General features: G+C 42.4%; 1 protein-coding gene across 1 annotated transcript in view; it reads left to right on the top strand.

Moving 5' to 3' along the window:
* FAM135B (family with sequence similarity 135 member B) overlaps positions 1 to 10,193 on the top strand; it is a 322,054-nt gene extending 311,861 nt beyond the window's left edge. Inside the window, exons 19-20 of the mRNA XM_073330058.2 lie at positions 6,092 to 6,205; positions 6,871 to 10,193. Of these exons, the coding sequence (XP_073186159.2) occupies positions 6,092 to 6,205; positions 6,871 to 7,076 (320 nt within the window). The 3' untranslated portion in view covers positions 7,077 to 10,193. The remainder of the gene's footprint in view (positions 1 to 6,091; positions 6,206 to 6,870) is intronic.
* The last annotated feature ends 13,377 nt before the right edge of the window (positions 10,194 to 23,570 follow it).

The following is a 23,570-nucleotide window of genomic DNA, read 5'->3' on the forward strand; positions in this document are numbered from 1 at the left end:
CCGTTGAGCCCGACAATCTAGCCAGCTTTCTACCCACCTTATAGTGCATTCATCCAGCCCATACTTCTTTAACTTGCTGACAAGAATACTGTGGGAGACCGTGTCAAAAGCTTTGCTAAAGTCAAGATACAATACATCCACTGCTTTCCCTTCATCCACAGAACCAGTAATCTCATCATAAAAGGCGATTAGATTAGTCAGGCATGACCTTCCCTTGGTGAATCCATGCTGGCTGTTCCTGATCACTTTCCTCTCATGCAAGTGCTTCAGGATTGATTCTTTGAGGACCTGCTCCATGATTTTTCCAGGGACTGAAGTGAGGCTGACTGGCCTGTAGTTCCCAGGATCCTCCTTCTTCCCTTTTTTAAAGATTGGCACTACATTAGCCTTTTTCCAGTCATCCGGGACTTCCCCCGTTCGCCACGAGTTTTCAAAGATAATGGCCAATGGCTCTGCAATCACAGCCGCCAGTTCCTTTAGCACTCTCGGATGCAACTCGTCCGGCCCCATGGACTTGTGCACGTCCAGCTTTTCTAAATAGTCCCTAACCACCTCTTTCTCCACAGAGGGCTGGCCATCTATTCCCCATGTTGTGATGCCCAGCGCAGCAGTCTGGGAGCTGACCTCGTTCGTGAAGACAGAGGCAAAAAAAGCATTGAGTACATTAGCTTTTTCCACATCCTCTGTCACTAGGTTGCCTCCCTCATTCATTAAGGGGCCCACACTTTCCTTAGCTTTCTTCTTGTTGCCAACATACCTGAAGAAACCCTTCTTGTTACTCTTAACATCTCTCGCTAGCTGCAACTCTAGGTGCGATTTGGCCCTCCTAATTTCATTCCTACATGCCCGAGCAATATTTTTATACTCTTCCCTGGTCATATGTCCAAACTTCCATTTCTTGTAAGCTTCTTTTTTATGCTTAAGATCCACTAGGATTTCACCATTAAGCCAAGCTGGTCGCCTGCCATATTTACTATTCTTTCGACACATCGGGATGGTTTGTCGCTGTAACCTCAACAGGGATTCCTTGAAATACAGCCAGCTCTCCTGGACTCCTTTCCCCTTCATGTTAGTCCCTCAGGGGATCCTACCCATCCGTTCCCTGAGGGAGTTGAAGTCTGCTTTCCTGAAGTCCAGGGTCCATATCCTGCTGCTTACCTTTCTTCCCTGTGTCAGGATCCTGAACTCAACCAACTCATGGTCACTGCCTCCCAGATTCCCATCCACTTTTGCTTCCCCTACTAATTCTTCCCGGTTTGTGAGCAGCAGGTCAAGAAAAGCTCCCCCCCAGTTGGCTCCTCTAGCACTTGCACCAGGAAATTGTCCCCTATGCTTTCCAAAAACTTCCTGGATTGTCTATGCACCGCTGTATTGCTCTCCCAGCAGATATCAGGAAAATTAAAGTCACCCATGAGAACCAGGGCATGCGATCTAGTAGCTTCCGCAAGCTGCTGGAAGAAAGCCTCATCCACTTCATCCCCCTGGTCCTTGTGGTCTACAGTAGACTCCCACCACTACATCACTCCTGTTGCTCACACTTCTAAACTTAATCCAGAGACACTCAGGTTTTTCTGCAGTTTTGTACCGGAGGTCTGAGCAGTTATATTGCTCCCTTACATAAAGTGCTACTTCCCCACCTTTTCTGCCCTGCCTGTCCTTCCTGAACAGTTTATAACCATCCATGACAGTACTCCAGTCATGTGAGTTATCCCACCAAGTCTCTGTTATTCCAATCATGTCATAATTCCTTGACATCACCAGGACCTCCAGTTCTCCCTGCTTGTTTCCAAGGCTTTGTGCATTCGTATATAAGCACTTGAGATAACCTGCTGATCGGCCCTCATTCTCAGTATGAGGCAGGAGCCCTCCCCTCACAGACATTCCTGCCTGTGCTTCCTCCCGGTATCCCGCTTTCCCACTTACCTCAGGGCTTTGGTCTCCTTCCCCCGGTGAACCTAGTTTAAAGCCCTCCTCACTAGGTTAGCCAGCCTGCTCGCAAAGATGCTCTTCCCTCTCTTCGTAAGGTGGAGCCCATCTCTGCCCAGCACTCCTCCTTCATGGAACACCATCCCATGGTCAAAGAATCCAAAGCCTTCTCTCCAACACCACCTGCGTAGCCATTCGTTGACTTCCATGATTCGACGGTCCCTACCCAGGCCTTTTCCTTCCACGGGGAGGATGGAGGAGAACACCACTTGCGCCTCAAACTCCTTTATCCTTCTTCCCAGAGCCACGTAATCTGCAGTGATCCGCTCAAGGTCATTCTTGGCAGTATCATTGGTGTCCACATGGAGAAGCAGGAAGGGGTAGCAATCCGAGGGCTTGATGAGTCTCGGCAGTCTCTCCGTCACATCGCAAATCTTAGCCCCCGGCAAGCAGCAGACTTCTCGGTTTTCCCGGTCAGGGCGGCAGATAGATGACTCAGTCCCCCGGAGTAGAGAGTCCCCGACCACCACCACCCGCCTCCTTCTCTTGGGAGTGGTGGTCGTGGAACCCCCCATCTCAGGACAGCGCATCTCATGCCTTCCAACCAGCGGAGTCTCCTTCTGCTTTCTCCCCCCAGACATATCATCCTCTGGACTCCTCTGCTGATCTAATCCATTTTACCTGTGCATTTCTAGTGTAGACATCACCATGGAATGGGGTTGCCAAACGCTCCCCACCAAACTTTGGTCAATTTGCATCTGAATACAAACGCAGTAGTTCAGGCCCATCTCTGTGTGCACACCCTGTAAGCAAGGACTAGCCGTGTCCGTAGGTCGCTAATTTATATTGCTAAAGGGCAAAAACTTTATTGTTTCGTTTGGCATAGTTTGGAGCCATTCACTAAAGCTGTGTGAGAGTTGACACATAGAACTTTTGGTGAAAAATGCAGATCTGATGATACTGAATCAGCTCGAGAATTTCTGTTGGTTTTGCCGAATCGTTTCATTCAAAAAAATCCCTATAAAAAATTCCCAACAAGTCAAAACATTTTCTCTAGAGATTTTACAAACAAACCATTTTGATTGTTTGGTTCCAAATTACTTTTTACTTCAACACGTCCCTTAATTGTATTTTTTAAAAAAATCAAAAATGTTAAAAAGGCTCAACATCTACACGATTTTTTTTTATATATTTTTTTTGGTTTGCAAAAAAAAATTAAAAAAAACATTTGGTTCAACCCAAAACATTTGATCCTTTTAAAAAAAAACACTGCCTAAGGACAAAAAAAATCCACTATGCACACAGCCCTAATTCTCACCTTTAGGACCCAGGGTGTTTGAGTCTAGGTTCTCGGTGATGCTTTTATTTATGCCCATTGCTAACACCACAGTTCAATGCCAGAGGGAGAGTTATCATTCTTCCGCTGTAATGCTAAAGAGAGGTCCCATTAGCCCCACCTCAGTCTGTCCATGATCAACCGAACTAACTGAGGCTCTTTTAGAAAAGAATTGGACCGAACCCTAGTGTCCTAGCTAGAATTCCCTCTCTCAGGAGAACATTCCTGCTAATGGAGAAGTCTGTATGTGAGTGGTCAATTGCTGTACATATTTGCCTACGCTGTCACTCCTGATATTTAATTCATCACCCATGAACTACTGGGATAGGCTGCCAGAAGGAAGAGGGCTATTTGTAAAATCAAATGCTATTATTTAATAATACTTTGTATGACAGATGTGGAGCTGATATGTCATAATGTTATGAGTATTGCTATGTCATAGTTTTATGAGCGGAAGTTGTATGTTGCAATTATTTGAATTTCCTGTATAACTGTATTGATCTGATTTATATTGGTGGTAGTGGTCAGTTTATCATACACCTAGAATGCTTGAATTCAACTGGGTCTGGATGGGCAGACAACACAGTAGATCCCAGATAAGAACACCCAGGCACACACCTAAAAGATAATGGCATCCTTCCAGGCTGTAGGCCAAAGAGACACAGCCGTTTTGCCTCACTGGGAATCTAGAGATTAAAAGGGCTATAAACAGTTATAAAAAGTCTTGATCCCTGCGAAGGAAGTGAGTTGCTACAGGTCTCTCCAGGGAGTGTCATTGGACAGGGAGACAAGCTGACAAAGAGGCTCTGCAGAAGAGTCTACAGAGAGCGAGGAGATGGTTAGACACCTGGTAAGCAGACATGAGTATAGGCCACTCGGTTGTTTATAAGACATGCTTTTTCTTAGATGCTGTTCTGCTAGATACATGATAAATGATACTCTGCTTTCAGGAGGCTGTTGGGGCACTAGTTACCACTGTCATTGCCCTGTAGGGAACAGAACTGCAGGATCTGATCCCAAGTCAGACCTGCAAAAGTAATCACTGCTAGCACCAAGGTCACTGCCACACAGAGCTCAATATTAGGGGAAGAATTGCATGATTCAGCCCTGAGTTCAGGTGACAGCTGGGGACCCAAAACTTCAGAGAGGGGTGCAATCGATGAGCCCGGGAGGAGTCGGAGGTGCAGTTCCCCAGTAACTGTGTCACTTAGTTCGTGCCACCCTCAAATACTGCACAGATGCTAATTGACCCTCAGAACACTCCTAAGAGACAGGTAGTTACGTAGTAGTCTTCTCATTTTACACATAAAGACACAGAGAAGCCAAGTGACTTGCCAAAATCACAGAGTGAGTCAGAGCTGCAAATAGAGCTCGGGAGTTCCTGAGTCTCTTGCCAGTGCTCATTCCTCTAGACCGTGCAGCCCTACTAATATTCAGGGAGATGCCCAATATCTCACAGCAAAGTTTGCGGCAGTGACAGTAAGTGAATGCAGGTCTCATCACTCCCAGGCTTGTGTTTTAACAGCAGACCACTCTCTCTCCTACCCTACCATGATCATATGCATACCTCCGTCCTTCCCCCAAATGTGTTGCTCCCTGTAATACAGCCATGCAATAGCACCAGTCTGTATCCTGTGAGCCTTATCCAAAACCCACTGAAATCAAAGGAAAGATGCTCACTGACTTCAGTGAGTTGTGGATCGGGTCCTGGCTTGACCCCTGTGCTACTCCATGAATCTTGTAGGGTGGAGCGCTGTGTGTGAAGACTTCCCTTGCTTTAATGGTGGTGTGTTCAACAGTCCTTATGATCGATGGTGGTGTGCTCAGCAGGCTTATGATCTATCCATCACTAGCACGGTATACACAGCTGATGTTCTAGAATAAGCTGTGATTGGTATTGCACACTGAATTCATCCATCTTGGCTGGTCCAGATGACTTCACAATACATTAACTGAGAAAAAAAATTGTAAATTACAGCAATGCATTCTCAACACCATTGGCTTTTAATTACTCAATAGAAAATAATGTCCCGATCCTTATTTAAAAATAAAACGACTCCTGAGTCTACAGTAAGACTATCAACCCTCATTCAGATCCCCCTTAAAAATCTCTTTTCTGCCATGTCACTTCTGAGAATTGGGAGTATTTCAAAAAAAACAACCAAACAAAACCCAACAACAAAATACCTAATGTAATGGAACTATCCCGCGGCTTAACTCCCTTGCTAAGTAACCATGGGATATCATTACTGTGAGTCTGAACCTTTGTCTCTTTCCCACCACATTTTTGTGTTCATTTATGATGCTCATTTATTTGTTTCATTTCTCAGTTTAGGCCCTGATCCTAGAAACACTCATGTTGAACCGAATGGGGCAGTTCATGTTTGTAAAGTTGCTCACATGCATAGAAATTTGCAATATTGGGGACTTAGACTAGAAGCTCTTTGGAGCAGGGGCAGTGCCGTTACGTTTTCCTGTTAAGCATCTGGTCCACATGGATGTTAAAAGGAACTAATGACATCACAGCTTACATCAGTGATATCAGTGGTTTACGCTATTACTGTACTGTTCTTTAGAAGTATGCTACATATATAACTATTCTTCCTCGATTATGTTGTGCATTTTAAAACACATGCAATCATGCCATACTCCTGAAGAAGAATCTGTGTAAGCTCAAAATTTTGTCTCTGTCACCAACAGAAGTTGGTCCAATAAAAGATATTACCTCACCCACCTTGTCTCTCCAGTACTCCTGTTAACACTTGTGTAGATTTGTCATTTTGATTGTTTGCTGAGATATACAATTTTTGATGTATTTCTTTGGTACAGGTCTTCAGTACTTTAAAAATGTTGTACTGGTGGCATCTCCCCAGGATCGATATGTCCCATTCCATTCAGCGAGGATAGAAATGTGCAAAACCGCACTTAAAGACCGGCACACAGGTATGATAAGACCTGTCATAAATAATGGCAAAAGCACAGCAGTATGATTCTTCTGCCACCAGTTTCATGTGAATGATTGATTTAAATTGAGTTATTCCTGATTTACACTGCTGTATGTGAGAAGAGACATCCATGACCAACAGGTCAAAAATGATGGCTGGCATTATCAGTCTCTCAGCTGTAGTTCTTTCCCTTCGCTTCCCCCACTGTTTTCCCCCAGCCCGGACATAAGTTGAGGAGGGAAGGACATCTTCCCACCCATTCCTTAGGCATTTCTCTCACAGGAAAACACAAGGCCTAAGAGGACCCAGATCCAGATTCAATATAAATCATTCAAATCCCTAGAGAGCATTACCTGGTTTCCTCACCAGCCTCCTAAAAACACCTCAATTTAGTGTTCTGGAATAAACAGGCAAGGTGTTCTGGCCTTATCTGGTTCCCCCATCAAGTCCCAGAGGAGCTGAATGCCCCATGCCACATTGCTAGCCCATCTGAACTCTACCTTACAGAGAAGGAAGGGTCCAATTCTGTTACCTCTGAAGATAACGGGAGTTTTACTCTTCACTTCAATGGGATCAGCCCTAAGTCCTGAAGTACTTTATACAGTGTAGAAGACCCATCACCAAGTCACTAACACTTTGACTGCCTCTTAAAATCTCTTTCAGGTCCCATTTATGCAGAGATGATAAACAACCTGCTCCAGCCTTTGGTCGGGGTGAAGGACTGCACTTTAATCAGACACAACGTGTTCCATGCACTCCCCAACACTGCCAACACGCTGATCGGACGGGCTGCCCACATAGCCGTGCTGGACTCTGAACTTTTCCTGGAGAAGTTTTTCCTCGTGGCAGGACTCAACTACTTCAAATAGTGCCTGCAGCACTGGGTAACAAAGGAAAAGCAGAGTGTTCAGTGGCATAGAAGCCCTTAGCCAAAAGAGCGCAGTATTGGAAATGAGTAACATGCACGTGATGAGGTGGGACCCTCACACTCCTCCCATTTTCATTTATGTTTCAGAGAATAAAGTCCTGTGGCTTTAAGGTATTCCAACTTCCAAATATTGGTGCTTTTGGAAGACATAAATATTCATGGTCAGTTTCCATGTTCTCTTTTGATTGTTCACCTAAGACAAAAGCCACTTCTGAAACAGAGAACAAAAATAAGAAGGCCAACTCTATAGATGTGACTGAACCAACATGATTCCGACCTCTGTTAAATATCAACTTTGATTTCACGCTCATGTAATAAGAAAGCTATACATCTGTAGCACTTTTGTTGGGGGTAGTTAATACAAGAGAAAACAAGCATATGTGAACTCAGGTTAAAACCTCTTTTTTGATGAACTGGACAATATGAAAAATATGTATGTGGTCAGAATCCTTGATAGCATCAGTGGTTCCATTTGTCTAAAGAAAATGCAGAGATGGTTCCATTATCCATACCCATTTGTAACATTCATACGTTCTTGGCATGGAAAGGGAGAGAAGAAACATTTAAAAGGAAGGAGTCTTTATAAAGCCTTTAAAAAGCTCCATGTCATGTGAAATAAATGAACTCAAGATAGAAGCAATCAAAGCAAGAGGAGTCTATTGGAATAATCATGGGATACAGTCATCGTCTGTTAACCTCTCTTCTGTTTACATTTATGGACTAACATTGGTTTTGCTTGTCTTTATAACCAAGGTACATTTTTTATTTTTTAAATCCATACCTACCTACATTGACCCCAATGTTAAAAAATGTTGGTATTCTGAGCTGTATTCAAAGTCATGCCAATTAATAGTGCTACCAAACCAATCAAAGGCAGTAGGCTGTAGCTTTTCAAAAGAAGGTTGTGAAATGCTTCAAAATACAGGGCTCTTCTATTGTGCCCTTTCTGAAATATGTTAGTCCCACCTGGAACGCTGTATGCAGTCCTGACTACCACAGCACTAAAGGTGGGAGAAAATTTTTAAAGAGAAATTATTTAAAATATCCAAGTTGTTTCCCAAGGTTCAAAATTGACCCACTTTCCACTTTTTCCATTTTTGGGTGTGTTTTTATTGAAATTTTTATCAACGATATGATCAAAATTCTCAGTGTTAAATTTTGATAATGATTTCAGTAAGTTTTCCTAATGTATTTGATCAATTGTCAATAAAAATAAGTCACCGCAATTTTTGCAAAAAAAAAAAATTGCAAAGTGGGAAAAAATCAACAGCCCTTCATGAAAGATTTTGCTTTTGAAAGAAGGCAACTTTGTAATGACAACCGTTGTGTTCAGAAAAATGAGCAGCTCTTCATACAGTAGATCTTGTAGGGTGTGCCGTGCAGAACTACGAAGATTGTAGCAGATGTCAAGAATTAAATGATGAGTTAAGGTGAATGAAATTATGTTCCCTGAAAGAGGAGATTTCAAAGAGCTCTAAGGGAAACTTTGAAATGTTATGACAGGTTTCAGAGTGGTAACCATATTAGTCTGTATCAGCAAAAACAAGGAGTCCTTGTGGCACCTTAGAGACGAACACATTTATTTATGCACACATAAATTTATTAGTCTTTAAGGTGCCACCAGGACTCCTCGTTGTTGGTTTTTTTTTTTAATATTGTGAAAAACAAGATGGAATTTAGGCAGAATATTTACTGAACAGGGTCATTAGCAAATGGAACTTCTGTGGCAAGCAAATGATGCAAAAATATGAATAGGCTTAACACCAGTGTTTGATTCTAGATACAAAGGACAGGGCTGATGGTGCTAATAAGAAGAAGGTGGGATTAAGATCAGCAGAAAATGGGCAGGTATGCTGGGCCTGGACACCATTTTCTGTCCCTTAAAGGTCATGTTGAAATGAAATAGAAATAGTAAGCATTTATATAGCATGTTTGGAAACATTAAATATTAATCAACACTCCAGTGAGACATATGGGACATTATCATCCTCACTTCACAGATGGATAGCTTAAAGCTGAGAGGCTATAGGACTTGCCCAAGGCTATAAAGGGAGTCCGTGTTAGAGCCAGGACTGGAACTGAGGAATCCTGGCTCCCAGTTCTGTACTCATACCACCAGCTCATACCTCTGCTTCTGCAATTTTAGTGCCAGCTAAACTTATTTACTACACAATTGATCTCCTTCTGCGTAAATATGTGTATGAACGTTCTAACAATAATTATAACGGTGTATATAGGATTGGGTTTCATATAGACAGAAGGTAGTCTTTTTGCGTTTATTTAATTTTTATGCCAGAAAATAATGTATACAGAAAAGGTGTTATTTAGTTCCATCTCTTCTACTTGAATATTTATAACATTCAATTTGCTAGTACTCAGTGAGTCAGGCAGAACCCTGGACACTAATGATTCCTACATTCAAACCAATGGTTTCTGACCTTGGAACAGTTTTGCCTTGCATTTGTCCATTAGGCATGACACCCTGCCTTTATTCTGTGTGTGTGTGGGTGTGTGTGTGAGTGAGAGAGAGAGAGTGTGTATGCAAGTGCACAGGCATGTGACACTCCTAAGCCAATAGGAGTTTTGCATAAAACGAGTGGCAAGAGTGTCCCTATGTAATATTCATTAAGGGTCTGATCCAAAGTCAATGGGAATCTTGCCATTGATTTCAATGGGAGTTGGATTAGGCCCATACAACCTGGTCCCTTGAAGAACATTACAGACAGCTGCCGTGGTTCTGAGATAAAGCCTAGAAATGTCATTCTTTTAAAATGACTGGTTGTAGATTTTATTTTCCTTGCGCTGCCAGAATGTTGTGAGAAATATTGGCAGTAACAGTCCAGCTTGATGTTGATTTGAAGCTATCAGGTGTCTTGGGGTTTTGTTTGTTTCTTTGTTTCTTTGTTTGTTTGAATTGGGATGCTGTCTTTGTAAAGACCCTGAGTAGTATAAAACCTATCTTACCTACAAGTATGTATTACAGATGTGCAGAAAATACATGCAGCCATTATAATGTATATAACATCTTAAATGTTTGAACATTATTAAACTTATAAATTTGGACTCATTTGGAAAGGCTTTTTTATGTCAATTTATATATATTGCTTACTACATATATTTTGTTTACTACAAGGATAGTTATTAATAAGGTGATATATAGATAGATATCTATCACCTTATTAATAACTATCCTTGTAGTAAGCAAAATATCTGCAGAGCTGATTGTCTAGCATCTTGGTTACAGTGTAGACTTTGGGGGTTGTGTTTTTTCATTAAGACGCTCTTTAATATCTAGTCGGCAAAGTTATACCCCAGCATTACCAGTAGCAATTGTTTTTACTTTCAAACCAGAAAAATAGCGCATAGTATATTTAAACTGATATAACCGTGGAGCCACACGTATGATCCCAGCAGTCGTACAGTTCACTACAGATAGGTGGGGGTTTCAAGAACTGTGGGAGAGGTGAAGATGAAGAGTCAGATCCTCAAGAGGCATAAATCGCCACAGCACCACTGAAACCAAATGAAACTATGCTATAGACCAGGTAAGGATGTGGGCCAAATTCTTACTTTTGAAAAATCATTTAGGGCCTAATTCAATGCCCTCTGAACCCAGTAGCTACCTTAATTTTGTGTTCAATGGGCACTGAATCACATCCCATGTCACGTCTGATTCATCACATCGACCAAGACAGTTCTTTCATTCCGCTTTTCTTCCTCCCTTCCCCAGTGCTCTGATTGGAATCACTTGGTGAAGGTTCAAGATCTAATCCTGAAATCACAGTCCGCCCTGACTTCAGGGCAAATTGTCTTAAGTGAGTAGTGAAGAACTGCAATATTTGACCCCAGATATTAATTATTACCAGACCCTCATATAGTCATGTGGCCAGCTGAACAGTTATCTGGAGATTTTCAGTCACTTCTTAAGAAGCAATCCATGCGGTCACTGGCAACATTTGAGACACATCACATTCATAAAATATATATCCCAAAGGCATGAGGTATCCTGGCGATTTTTATTATCTCAAGGCAGTTTCTGAACCATTTCAGCCATCTCCTCTTCAGTGACAGGATTTTCTAGTTCTCTGTGATGCCATATTATTCTGAAAGCCAAACAAAACAAACTAATAAAATTGTATGGACAGATTCCTAAGAATAGCTTAATGAAGGGGGGAGGGATAGCTCAGTGGTTTGAGCATTGGCCTGCTAAACCCTGGGTTGTGAGTTCAATCCTTGAGGGGGCCATTTAGGGATCTGGGGCAAAAATTGGGGATTGGTCCTGCTTTGAGCAGCAGGTTGGACTAGATGACCTCCTGAGGTCCCTTCCAACCCTGATATTCTAAGAGCAACTGAAATGCGTTGCAAATGTACTGATGGGTTTTCCAGCCGGAACTGTCTTTTTAACCAAAAATAATCATGTATAAGCAGCCTGTGGTAGGAAAGCTTTGATATTAAGCATGTGGAAAAACAGGAGGCATTTTAAAACAACTATAGCATTTTGGGGATAGCTCAGTGGTTTGAGCATTGGCCTGCAAAACCCAGGGTTGTGAGTTCAATCCTTGAGGGGGCCATTTAGGGATCTGAGGCAAAAAATGGGGATTGGTCCTGCTTTGAGCAGGGGGTTGGACTAGATGACTTCCTGAGGTCCCTTCCAACTCTGAGATTCTATGATTCTATGTCCCATTAATCGCTGGGCTAAATTCCCTTCTTAGCTTCTAATACAGTGCAGAGAGTCTTGCCAATTCTCTGTTTTGGATGAATTCTATCTCACGTGTAATGGCTGGCTACAGATCTCATTTTTTGCATTTCTCAGTTTTAATGTCAAGACAACTAGGACACACATGGACTATATCTCAGCACTGCAACTTGTCAGGGGGAAATATTTGAATTCAAACTGCCCCAGTGGTTCATAGAAAGAAACTTAACTTTAGCTGTATGTGAGTGAACATCAGCTATATGTCTGTGGAATAGCAGCAGCCTCTAGGGCTTGGCTAGATTAATTTCAGAGGATCATGTTTTCTGTCATCCTCTTAACCCACATTGGAAACATTATGTATTCATGAAAAAATCTTCGCACGAGCACACTATGTGTTCGTGCACCTGACTAGTGACTATTCAGTTTCCACATACAAGTACAAGATTTTGCAGATACAGTGGGATGCACCAGCAAATATTAAAGGGATGACTATAGAGGTCCTTTAAAGATCTGGCTGCAAGTATTCCTTCTTCGGGCTTGTCATATGTGCCCCTTTTCTCTTTTATAAAGTGATTTATCTGCAATCAGAATTGTGCCAAACTGTTTAATGGACGCTGAAGGTGCTCAGCACCTCAAAGGATCGTGTGTTTGAGTCTGAAGAGTTTGAAATCTTAGCATGTACAGATGCCACACAGCCTTGGAGAATTATAACAGTAATAACAATACTCCCCTTTTGTTATTGCCTTTTCCCAACCGTGATTCGGAGGCAGAGGGATGGAATGGCATGCCCATGCCCGCAGCAGGAATTTGCATCAAAGGTGGAATTAGAATTCATTAGCTTCTTGCTCCCAGTCCTGTATGCAGAACAGGGAAACTCGGCTCTCTTACAACACTACCTCTGAAACAGCTGGTCTGCTCTGATATTAATGCAGTAGGAAATGGCACCAGGGCATCTAACAGCATTGTGAGCCTCTTACCTTTCAGGGGCCAACGGAAGTCTCTAAGCCTAACTAATGCAAATATCCCATAATCATCAGTGAAGTTCAAGATAGTGTGGGTCCAGAAGCGGTATCAGCAGAGCTGATATATGCCAGCTAGGCACCTGGCCCACTGTTAGTCTATTTTATCTATAAACTGACTTTTCCATCGGAGAACAGTTTCCAAGCACCATATTTCATTCGAGATGTTCTCACCCCGGGGATTCTGATACTAAGTGTCATACTCCACACACAGCTCTTTGGTGTGTGTTTTATGCTGCTCCAGTCCTTACATTCAGTCGTTTTGATATTCAATATTTAGTCATAGGAAATTAGGTGAATAAACAGCATTTCTTAGCTAGGTCTCTGATATTTACCAAATTTTCCCCAGTACTTTGTCCAGTGCATGTAATATCGGGCCAGATCCTCAGCTGGAATAAATCAGCATAGCTCCGTTGAAGTCAGAGATCAGTGCATGAATTCAGTGGAGCTATGCCCGTTTATTCCAACTGAGGACCTGGCCACAATAGTTAGGTGCTTTGGTAAATATATGGCAGTTATCTGATTTTGAACCAGATGGTTTTCTTTGCTTCCAGCTTCCTAAGACACCCAAACAGAAGCCTTTTGACAAGGTCCTCTGGTGCTACTGCCTCTGGCTCGCATCCCCTTAAACCCCTATCAGCAACTATGTATAAGCTGCTGATGTATGATGTTTTGGAAGATCGGATGCTTCTTGCTTGATTACCCTTTCAGTATTTTTGTTTGCAAGGAAAAGTTGTTGGTAACAGTGAATCGAGTCTATATTTCCAGATACAGAGTTACTTCAGCTGAGCTTTTACAAACAGACGTGTGCATTTTATATACCAGGGGTGGCCAAACTGTGGCTCGTGAGCCACATGCGGCTCTTTTACAGTTAAAGTGAGACTCTCGGAGCCACCCGCACCCTCCCCATTCTCTACCTACCAGACTTGGGGGGTGGGGGGGAGGGCAGCAGGGTGGTGAGGTAGGGGCTTCTATCCAGTGAGGAGGGGGTCTTGGGGCTTCAGACCCACAGGGTGTGCCTGCTGAAGCCCCAACTCCCGACAGGTGTGCCCCAACTCTCAAACTTCTGATGATTGTCATATGCGGCTCGGTGGGTCAATAAGTTTGGCCACCCCGTTATATATTTTAAGGTATACCTAATCCCGCCTGGAAGTGGCGGGGCGGGGGTGGATTAGATGACCTCTTGAGGTCCCTTGCCTTATATTTCTAGGGCTATGTCTATACTACCGTGGTAAGTGGACGTATGCTACACAACTCCAGCTACATTAATAACGTAGCTGGAGTTGTCGTATCTTAAGTCGAGTTACCATGGGGTCTATACCGCAGCGGGTCGACAGGAGAAACTCTCCTGTCAATTTACCTTACTCTTCTTGTCAGGGGTAGAGTATAGGGGTTGACTGGAGAGCGATCTGCTGTTGATTTGGTGAGTCTTCAGTAGACCTGCTACATCGACTGCCTGTGGATCGATCTCTGAGCGTCGATCCCGGCTGTAGTGTAGACATAGCCTAGGATTCTAGCTTGTTTATAACAAGACAGACTCATCAGGATATAGGCTAACAATTACAAACCATAGTGCCTCATTTTAGGAGATGTGGAACTCCCACAGCTTCCATTGACTACAGCAGAGCTGTGGGTGTTGAGTGTCGCTGAAATTTCCATCAGGCTATTTTTATTTAGGTGCCTAAATATGGATTCTGGTGCCTAAGATAAGGCGCACAGGTTTGAAGATGTTGGACACGGGGCATTTTCCTCTGTTCATATCATCACCTTTTGGAGTCGAGCATTTTGAGCACTATGTACAAGTGGCATGGAAAGGCAAAAAATTATAAAGGATCCAGATCGTCAGCTGGTGTAAATTGGCAGCATCATAGGGAAGTCAATGGAACTATGCTGATTTACACCATTTGAGACTCTAGCCCATTAGCATTTAGAGCAGAATATCTGGAGCCAAGCTTCAAAAGTTCCACAGCAAGGAGGAGTATCAGACCCCACTGCTCCCATTCTGGAGCTCTGTCTTCCATTCTTAGGTTGATATAAACTGATTGGTCTGGTCTGCACCTTGGCTGCAGATTAGGCCCCATCCAGTCACTGAATCCACTCCCATCAGTAACTTGTTCTGCTGGCAGCTCTCTGTGGCATGGTCTCCAAGTGCAGCTCCTGGTGTCTCTTCACCAGGGTTTCCCTGGATTGGTCTTTGCTCAAGCGCTCATGCAGGCTGATATTTCTCTGTCTATAGCCAAGGTCACCAAAAGGTGTTACTGCCCCTCAAGATAGTTCCCTTCCTCAAATCTGTGATCCCCGTTGGGGCAGCAGTCACACATTCAGGTGAGGATGAACTTCGTTCTTTCAGCTGGACTTTCCTGTGGATGCCATGCTCCAGCAGAATGTTTGCCATGACTAAACTTAACCCTCACTGAGCTCTTGACTAGAGACTGGGAAGAAGATTCTCTAGTTCATTTTGACTTTGTGACAGGTATATACTTTGTCCATTTAATGCCCCACTTCTAGGCATCAGGTTGTCCTGGACTTCACTGCATCATGCATCCCAGCATTGATTCTCTACGTCACCACACTCTGCCATCGGTCATGACTTACATCCCATGACGGCACACCGTATAAACATCATGAGATGAGCTAGATCACTGCAATGCAGGTTTTTAGGATCACTTTAACTCCAGACAATTGAGAATTAACACTCACTTTTAAAGAAAAGAACTTGACCAGTTACTTAACAAAATACAGAATGAGCCTGCTCCTGCTTACCCTGGAAGCAATGACAACCCTGCCATTCAACCTGATGAACCTCTCACTTATACTCATTTGTCCATATACAATGCTACTACAGTATTTGGCATAATCATGCAGTTAGCCGTGTTTGCTCAAGGGAAATCCATTTGCACACTGCTACACTGCTGAGGTCAGGATAGAGGTGCACTGGCAGAGCAATTATATGTCTGCACAGTACCAGCTTCCATTACATCTGGCGCTAGGTGGTATTATCAGTCCATAAAGTCACTTATTATTTTTTCTAAAGTAAGTTCTTTCTACAGCAAACATTACCCCCCTCCCCCCATGTTACACTCCCACTCCAAGGAGGGCATTAAAACTGAGGTTTTATTAACCTTAATACATTTATATCTTATATTTATATTTTAAAAACCCAACAACAATAAAATAAAGGCAGTCTGCATACACCACACATCAGCTCCATCTCCCTGGAGCACAACAACCACCACCTTCCTGGGACCACATCTTTCTTCCTCACTGTGTTCCCTTTTATCTCTTCAGCAGTGCTCTGAACCCTTAGAGGGACAGGGCACAGGTAAATTAACTTTGACATTCTCTTCTGAGTGCAACACTTCCCCTTGTAAATGTAATGTTGTCCCAACATTTCTATAAACAAAATATCTAACATTCAGTACATCATTTTGACTTATTAGCAGTCATTTATGATTTCCACATACTCATAAACAATTGTTCTCAGATAAGTCTTTCTTTCTGCTCCTTCACCAGGTCCTGATTTCAATGATGTATGACAAGTGAAGATCCATTATCCAACAAATCAGCCAGTTCTGAACAATTTAAATTCCCAGAGATACTCCTATCATAGGAAATACCCATTCTCGTTCAATGGCTTAGCCATGTAACTCAAAGTCATTGGGCATAACGAAATAACAAATTACCCAGAACTATAAAACACTTGATGTAGATCAACATCCAGACCATAATTCAATATCACTCACATCAGTCTTAGATAGAATGCAGGATAAGTTAGAGAAATAGGTACTGGGTACAGCATGTGACAAACATGAGGAAAAAAACCTGGTGCATTCACCAGTCCAATAGTTGTATTTAGACACTGATAAGTAGATGTCCCTAAATGTTCATATGTCAGTGTCTGTGGGGCTGTTCTCTCTCTAGTTAGATGACTTCCCAGTCAGTGGGTTGTTCTGATGATCTTGTGCACTACTGGTTTCGGGTTCCATGGTTTCATTTAGGTTGCCATGACTTTCAACACCTGGTGTGAATGTCACATAAGTCTGAAGAACCTTTTCCAAGTGTACAGGATCAACAAAATCCTCATTTCCCAGTTGTGGATGAAGTGTTTCTATCTCTGGATTCAGAGTCTCTTTCTCATGGACAGTACCTGGTACCATTGCATAATGTAAAAAGAAAAGGAGTACTTGTGGCACCTTAGAGACTAACCAATTTATTTGAGCATAAGCTTTCGTGAGCTACAGCTCACTTCATCGGATGCATGTAGCTCACGAAAGCTTATGCTCAAATAAATTGGTTAGTCTCTAAGGTGCCACAAGTACTCCTTTTCTTTTGGCGAATTCAGACTAACATGGCTGTTTCTCTGAAACATTGCATAATGTAGTTCATCTTCCCTCTCACTATCAGAATCACAGGATTCCTGTCCTCATTTTGAGCTCTTATTGCACTAGTTTTCCTTGTTCTCTTTGGGTATGTCCACACTACAAGTTAGGGGTGTGAATCCCCTGGTCATGTACACATACTTATCCAATGGGTAAGTACTCAGCACAGTTCAGCCATGCCTCCGCTGCTCCTACCCATGCTACTGCAGCTACATGGCCATTTATACCTGCACTAGTTCAATTAGAGCTAGCATAAGTATTTGAGCAGGAGCAGGGGAATCACAGCCCTAGCTGGTAGTGTACATGTAGCCTGTGTCTTCTGCTGTGGTGGTTTGGAGATCAGTAGTATATCCAAGGGTAAGAAGTTACAGCGAAGTAGAAGACTCAGGTGAAGAACTTAAGACCTCTCTTCTATCTTCTGCTTCATAGACTGGCCTATCCCCTTTCCTTTCAAGTACAACAAGAATTTTGTCTTCCCAGTAAGACCTGAATTTGCCTGGTCCCCCTTTCCCTGAAAGATTCCAGACAAGACCTGGTGAGGGAGGAGCATCATGGACTTTTTGATCATAGTGATTCTTATGAGTAGCAGATTTCTGAGAACATTTTGATGCCAGTTCATAAGCTTCTCTGTTCTGCTGTTTCCATTTCTTAGTGTCATCTTTATGGTCCTGAGGTGCAGATTAAGAGTTTATAGGCTGACCAAATGCAATGTCAATGGGCAAATGTGGTGATCATCCATATAATAAATAGGAGGGTGAGAACCCTGCAGCTAAATTTTGTGTACAGTTGTAGGTATAAATTACCTTATAAAGGGGTCCTTCCAGTTTTATTTCTGTTCTTCTGGCAAGGCTCTCAGCATAGCCAGCAGAGTTCGGTTCAGCCTTTTTGCTTGCCCATTGCCCCATGGATCATATGGGGTTGCGCAAGATGTTTCATTTATACAGTAATGCTGCAACCTTTAGAATAAATTACTTTCAATCTCTGTCCCTGTGTCATGATTATCCTTTTGGGGAAACCAAACTTTAAAACAAAGGCACTGACAATCTGGTCTGTGACAGTCTTTCCTGACTTGGTGGTGGAAGGGTATGCTGGGACAAACCTAGTGAAGTGACCCACTATAACTAAGGTGTATTCGCATCCTCCTTTGCTTTTTTGACTGGTAATAGCACTTTAAGATGCTCCTTCATTTTGGAAGGCTCAGATCCGTCTTCCTCTCTGAGCTGCTCCTGAGGCGGTCGTGAGCAAACTGCTCTGCTTACAGCTTCAAGGATCTCTTCTTCAGTGGGTCCCTTTTGAATCCCGCTTTCAATCTGATAAGCCAAACTAAGAAAATTTAACCAGTCCTTTTGGTGGTTGTTGCCACTGTGGCCTGTTATTTTGAAATCCTTTTTTTGAAACTGGTTCTGTGTTCTGGAGTGGGAAAGACCACATTTTCACTGGGGATTGGGTTTTAATTTCCTACATGCTTGCCAGGAAGTGTTCTTCAAGCAACTTTCATTTCTCCACATACTGTTTCTGAATTGTCTTTACTGTAGTGGCTTCAATCAGCTCTTTTTTCTTTTCTTTTCTTTTCTTTTCTTTTCTTTTCTTTTCTTTTCTTTCTTTCTTTCTTTTTTTTTTTTTTTTTTTTTGGTGTAGCAGTGAGTTATCAAATCTTCTCTCTTAATGTCAGTAATGTAATAAGACAATCCCTGATCTTCCAACTCATTACTATGTAAGTGGCTTTTTATATGTTTGATAAGAGACAAATGGCTTTGAATGCAATTTTACTGTGATCTGTCCCAGAAAAGCCCAGACAGTCACAGACTTCTCTTAAGTACTCATGTTCTAGATGGCATAAGAGTCCTCCTACCTCCATCAGACTGTCCTCCAGCTCTCCCCCAGCTATAGTGCTTGCAAACAATTAAATCTTCCCCTTTGCTTTCAGAGAAAACAGTCTTTCTTCAGAACCACGTTTCTGTTTTCCTTCTGACAGCTCTCCACAGAACAGTCTGCAGCAGCTTCCTCTCTCAGAGAGGTCAGATCACTGCAGTTCAGTCTCGCCTGCCTGGGCTCGCCAAATGTTACACTCCCGGTGCAGGGATGGGTTTAAAACTGAGGTTTTATTAAACTTAATATAAAAAACAAATGAACAAAGACAGCCTGCATGAGCCCCAGACCAGCTCAGTGTCACCAGAACACAACATCACTGTTAGGGGGCTTATTCTTCACCCACTTACTTCCCTGGTCCTTCTTGTATGAACACAGAGCAACAATACCCGAAGTCCAAAGGTGCAAACAATTAGATGTTTATTGAGGTGAACTTCCAGCAAGCATGATTCCTGTTTCCTTCCTTAGTGTCCCCCTTCCCAGCTCTGACACCACAGAGCCTTACCTGTGTCCCTTTCCCATTCCCCTCCCTTAGCAAAACATAACTCCAATTCCCCACCCCCATTCCCTGTTCCCATTTCCCACCCCCTACCCACACACTCACTTCCTGATTGACTGCAGACTATATAGTAAAACTTGAGTTCTGCTTAGCTATAACTTAACCAATCATTTTACTGAAATTTAACTAACCAATCCTAACATATCCTAGGCACTTCCCTTTCTCTGGAGGCGATAGGCATTATCAGGACAGGATTGTATTCCTAACAGCCCAGTAGCACCTTATTTCAATGTGACTAGTTTGGAATGTGAGGATGTGACCGTTCGCTTCCCAGCTTATGGCTGCCTCTGCTACTTAGCCAAAGATCTTAGCCTAAGCATAGGGCCTCAGACTGTCACAGTAAGAGAAGGCCCTTACACCGGCAGACAGTGATTTTGATTCTTTCTTTTATACCTCTAGAACTAGCTAAGTGATAAGAATACACCTAAATTCTTAGAGTATAAGCCTTTACAAACAGGCCTGAATATCTATATCCTAACAATCACCACCCTCCTGGGACCACACCTTTCTTCCCCTTCATGTTCCTTTTTTACCTTTGACCAGTGCTCCAAACCCTTAAAGAGACAGGACACGGATAAACTAACCCCAACATTCCCTCTTGAGTGTTACATCTAACATAGTGAAATCAGATTAGGGATCTGTTGTTCTTATTTGCTTCTTGTAGTACCCAAGATGCACATAGGTGCTTTCCAAAGAGAAATATGGCCCGATCCCTGCCCTGAAGAGAAAAGCCTGTGTGAACAGAGTCCCACCGGTATAAAATTGATTTAAGTGAGAGGAGAATCAGGTCCATTGACTTAATGGTGAAGATTCAGGCCCCATACACAGTACTGATTTAATAAGTTCCTAAAGAACAGATTTGCCGCCGGTTTCATTAAAAGAAAAGTCCAGGGAGAAAATGTAAATTAACTTTCTCTAACCAAACTGCATCAGATCAATGAGAATATACTGAAGGCTTGATTGTCAACGAGGCTTCATTAACAGTGTCACTTCTGCACATGACACATAGAGCACCCACAAGGCTGCAAGCAGACCTACAATGGTCTAACAGCTGCATGCATGGGAAATAAATTTGTACCCACAAAGCCTCTGTCCGTACGTATGGGCTTTGCATGCTAGAATTCTGTCACTTGTCCTTTGGGGGTAGTTCACCTCAAAGCACATGTAAAGATGCACCCTCAGAAGCAGGGTCTGGGTCTGACAGTAAGACCTTACGTAATTAACCCAGCGAGAGAGAGAGAGAGAGAGAGAGAGAGTAGATTTAGTAACACTGCTCACCAACAGGAGTTTCAGACTCACAGACCTTTCAGGCTCTTAACACAACCAGCCCATAAAACAAAGCAAACAAAACCACACCTCTCTTGAGTCCAAACCAAACTTAAACAACCCTCTCTCCTTTTCTAACCACCATGGCAATGTCACTTGATTCCATGCACTCTGTCAACGCTCTGCTTGGGGTTGTTACAGTACATGGTGCAGCCTCCAGTGATAAAGGCCTCGATGTCAGTAGACATAGCTTGGTCTTTATTAACTTTAGTGTAGGAAGCTTTTTATCCTTGCTTCAAAACCAGAGTATTGGCCAATATCTTGATGTCCTAATTCAGGAAGAAAAAAATGGCCTGCCTGGAATACAACTGTCTTATTCTTTCCTCTTTTTTTATGAGTGACAAGATTTATTGCAAAAAGAAAAGGAGTACTTGTGGCACCTTAGAGACTAACCAATTTATTAGAGCATAAGCTTTCGTGAGCTACAGCTCACTTCATCAGATGCATTTGAAGCTTATGCTCTAATAAATTGGTTAGTCTCTAAGGTGCCACAAGTACTCCTTTTCTTTTTGCGAATACAGACTAACACGGCTGTTACTCTGAAACCTGTCAAGATTTATTGCAGCAAAGTTCCTGGTGGCAGGATGAAAAGGAATCGCCAAGTTACTGTGTCATGTGGGATAGATACAAGTATCTAAATAGGAATGAAGGAAGGATGAAGAAAAAAGAATGGTAGAAATTTTGCCCTGACTCGCTCCATTGACTTAGATGGGAAAGGCAGGGGAAGTAAATCAGTGCAGTATGTGACTCCCCTGTCCTGAATGCCATTACTGAATTCAGTGGTTTGTAGCAAATCCAATAATTTCCTATCCATGTTTGTATTTTTTCCATTGGGTATTCATCAGAGCCAGGCAGTTTCCTCCAGGAGGTATTTCACTGGCTTCCTTTACCTCCTTTGAGCTCAGAATGCACAATGAATTCTGAGCCCCTTGGCACACCAGAGTTGGATTAATATTATCTAAGCAGTCTAGAATTTGGTATGTGTTATCTACAGCTTCTGTAGGTTATAATGGTTGATTAAAAGTATCAAATTGTGCAGTCATGTGTCTGGCAGTAGGGAGCTCATCACCATGTTTGGTTTTCTTACATCCATCCCCTTCAACTGAGCTCTCATTTTTAAACCAGTAGGCCAAAATTTTATTGGGTTTACCACATTTCTCATAGTAGTTTAGTTTGGCCCATATAAACATGCATCCAGTTTTGGAAATAAACTATTTCCCTTTTTATGTTATTACATTTCCTTATATAGTAGGTCAGTCCAGTTCTTATTTTCAGTTTCACTGGGCTCCTATAGTGTTTTGTTTTATATATTTGCTTCAGTTTCTTTTCTATGAAGTTACAGAAGAAAGTAGATGATCTTGTCCTACTACTTTTAGAGCTTCCAATTGATTATTGTTTGATGTTTTGGTAAGGGCACTGGATAAAGATGGACCAAAACAGAACCATATACTCATGAACTGGGAGAAAGTTCAGATCCAAATTTGGATCAAGATCTGAACTTTGTGGCTTGTGGTCATTACTAATGATGAGTTTCACTTAGACCCTCATAGCAGTTTCAGAGTCCAGTTCATCCCAGGTGATAGCTCCATTGGCTTGAGCAATGAATCATTTTAGTAATGAACCATGAGAGATGAAATTGGCTCTCATAGGTTTATGTCTAAAGTTTTCCTTTAAGTAGGTCACAATTGTTACCTCCTTTCACCTTGCATTTTCTGATCAACGAAGGTCATGGATTGTCATATTGATGTAGTTTGGGGCACAGTCTGACCCAGTGACTCTATATGGCTTCAACCATTTGCAGAAGAGGAAACCAGAAACTAGTGAATTCATGTTTGTATTTTGTGAGGGCTAAACTAAAAAGTTTAATCTCTGGATCATGGATAGACTTGCTATCAGACATCCTACACCTGCCACAAGATCTTTTAGGGTTTTGAAGCTATGCTTAATTTCCATATTTAGAGATGATATCTACTAGGGTAACCATTTAGAGGAGCAACTAAAGTCTGCATGGACATTAGCCAAGAACTTTGTGAACCTCTCTAAAAGTGTTGGAAATAATTCTTCTTAATCAACACTGGGGATTGAAATCCTGATGTACAGCCTCCTTCCAAGTAAGATTTGGTAGGCAGTATAATTAGCATTATTTACTGAATATGTGTTTATTATTATTATATATTATTACTGTAGTGTCTTGGAGCCCTAATTATGGACCAGGATCCCATAGTGGTAGATGCTGTACAAACACAGAACAAAAAGACAGTCTCTGCCCCAAAGAGCTTAAAGTAACAAGACAAGAGACAACAGATGGATAGAGACAGACAGATGGGGGAGTACAAGTAAACAATGAGTCAGTATGATAGGCATTGGTCTCTGCATGCCAGCAGCCTAGCTGTTGTCAAATATCCTGTCGGTATTGGGGCAAAAAAGAATTTGGAGGTGGATAATAAGGTAGCTGTGCGGATGTTAACGGAGAACGCCTCCCAAGCATGTGGGTCAACATGGGAGAAAGCATTAAAGTGCTCATTTGAAAATTTAACCAATAGGCAGTGGAGGCTGACATCATGAGCTGGTGGGAGGCGAGACTGAC

This window comes from Lepidochelys kempii, chromosome 2, assembly GCF_965140285.1.
Source record: "Lepidochelys kempii isolate rLepKem1 chromosome 2, rLepKem1.hap1, whole genome shotgun sequence".
Lineage (NCBI taxonomy): Eukaryota > Metazoa > Chordata > Testudines > Cheloniidae > Lepidochelys > Lepidochelys kempii.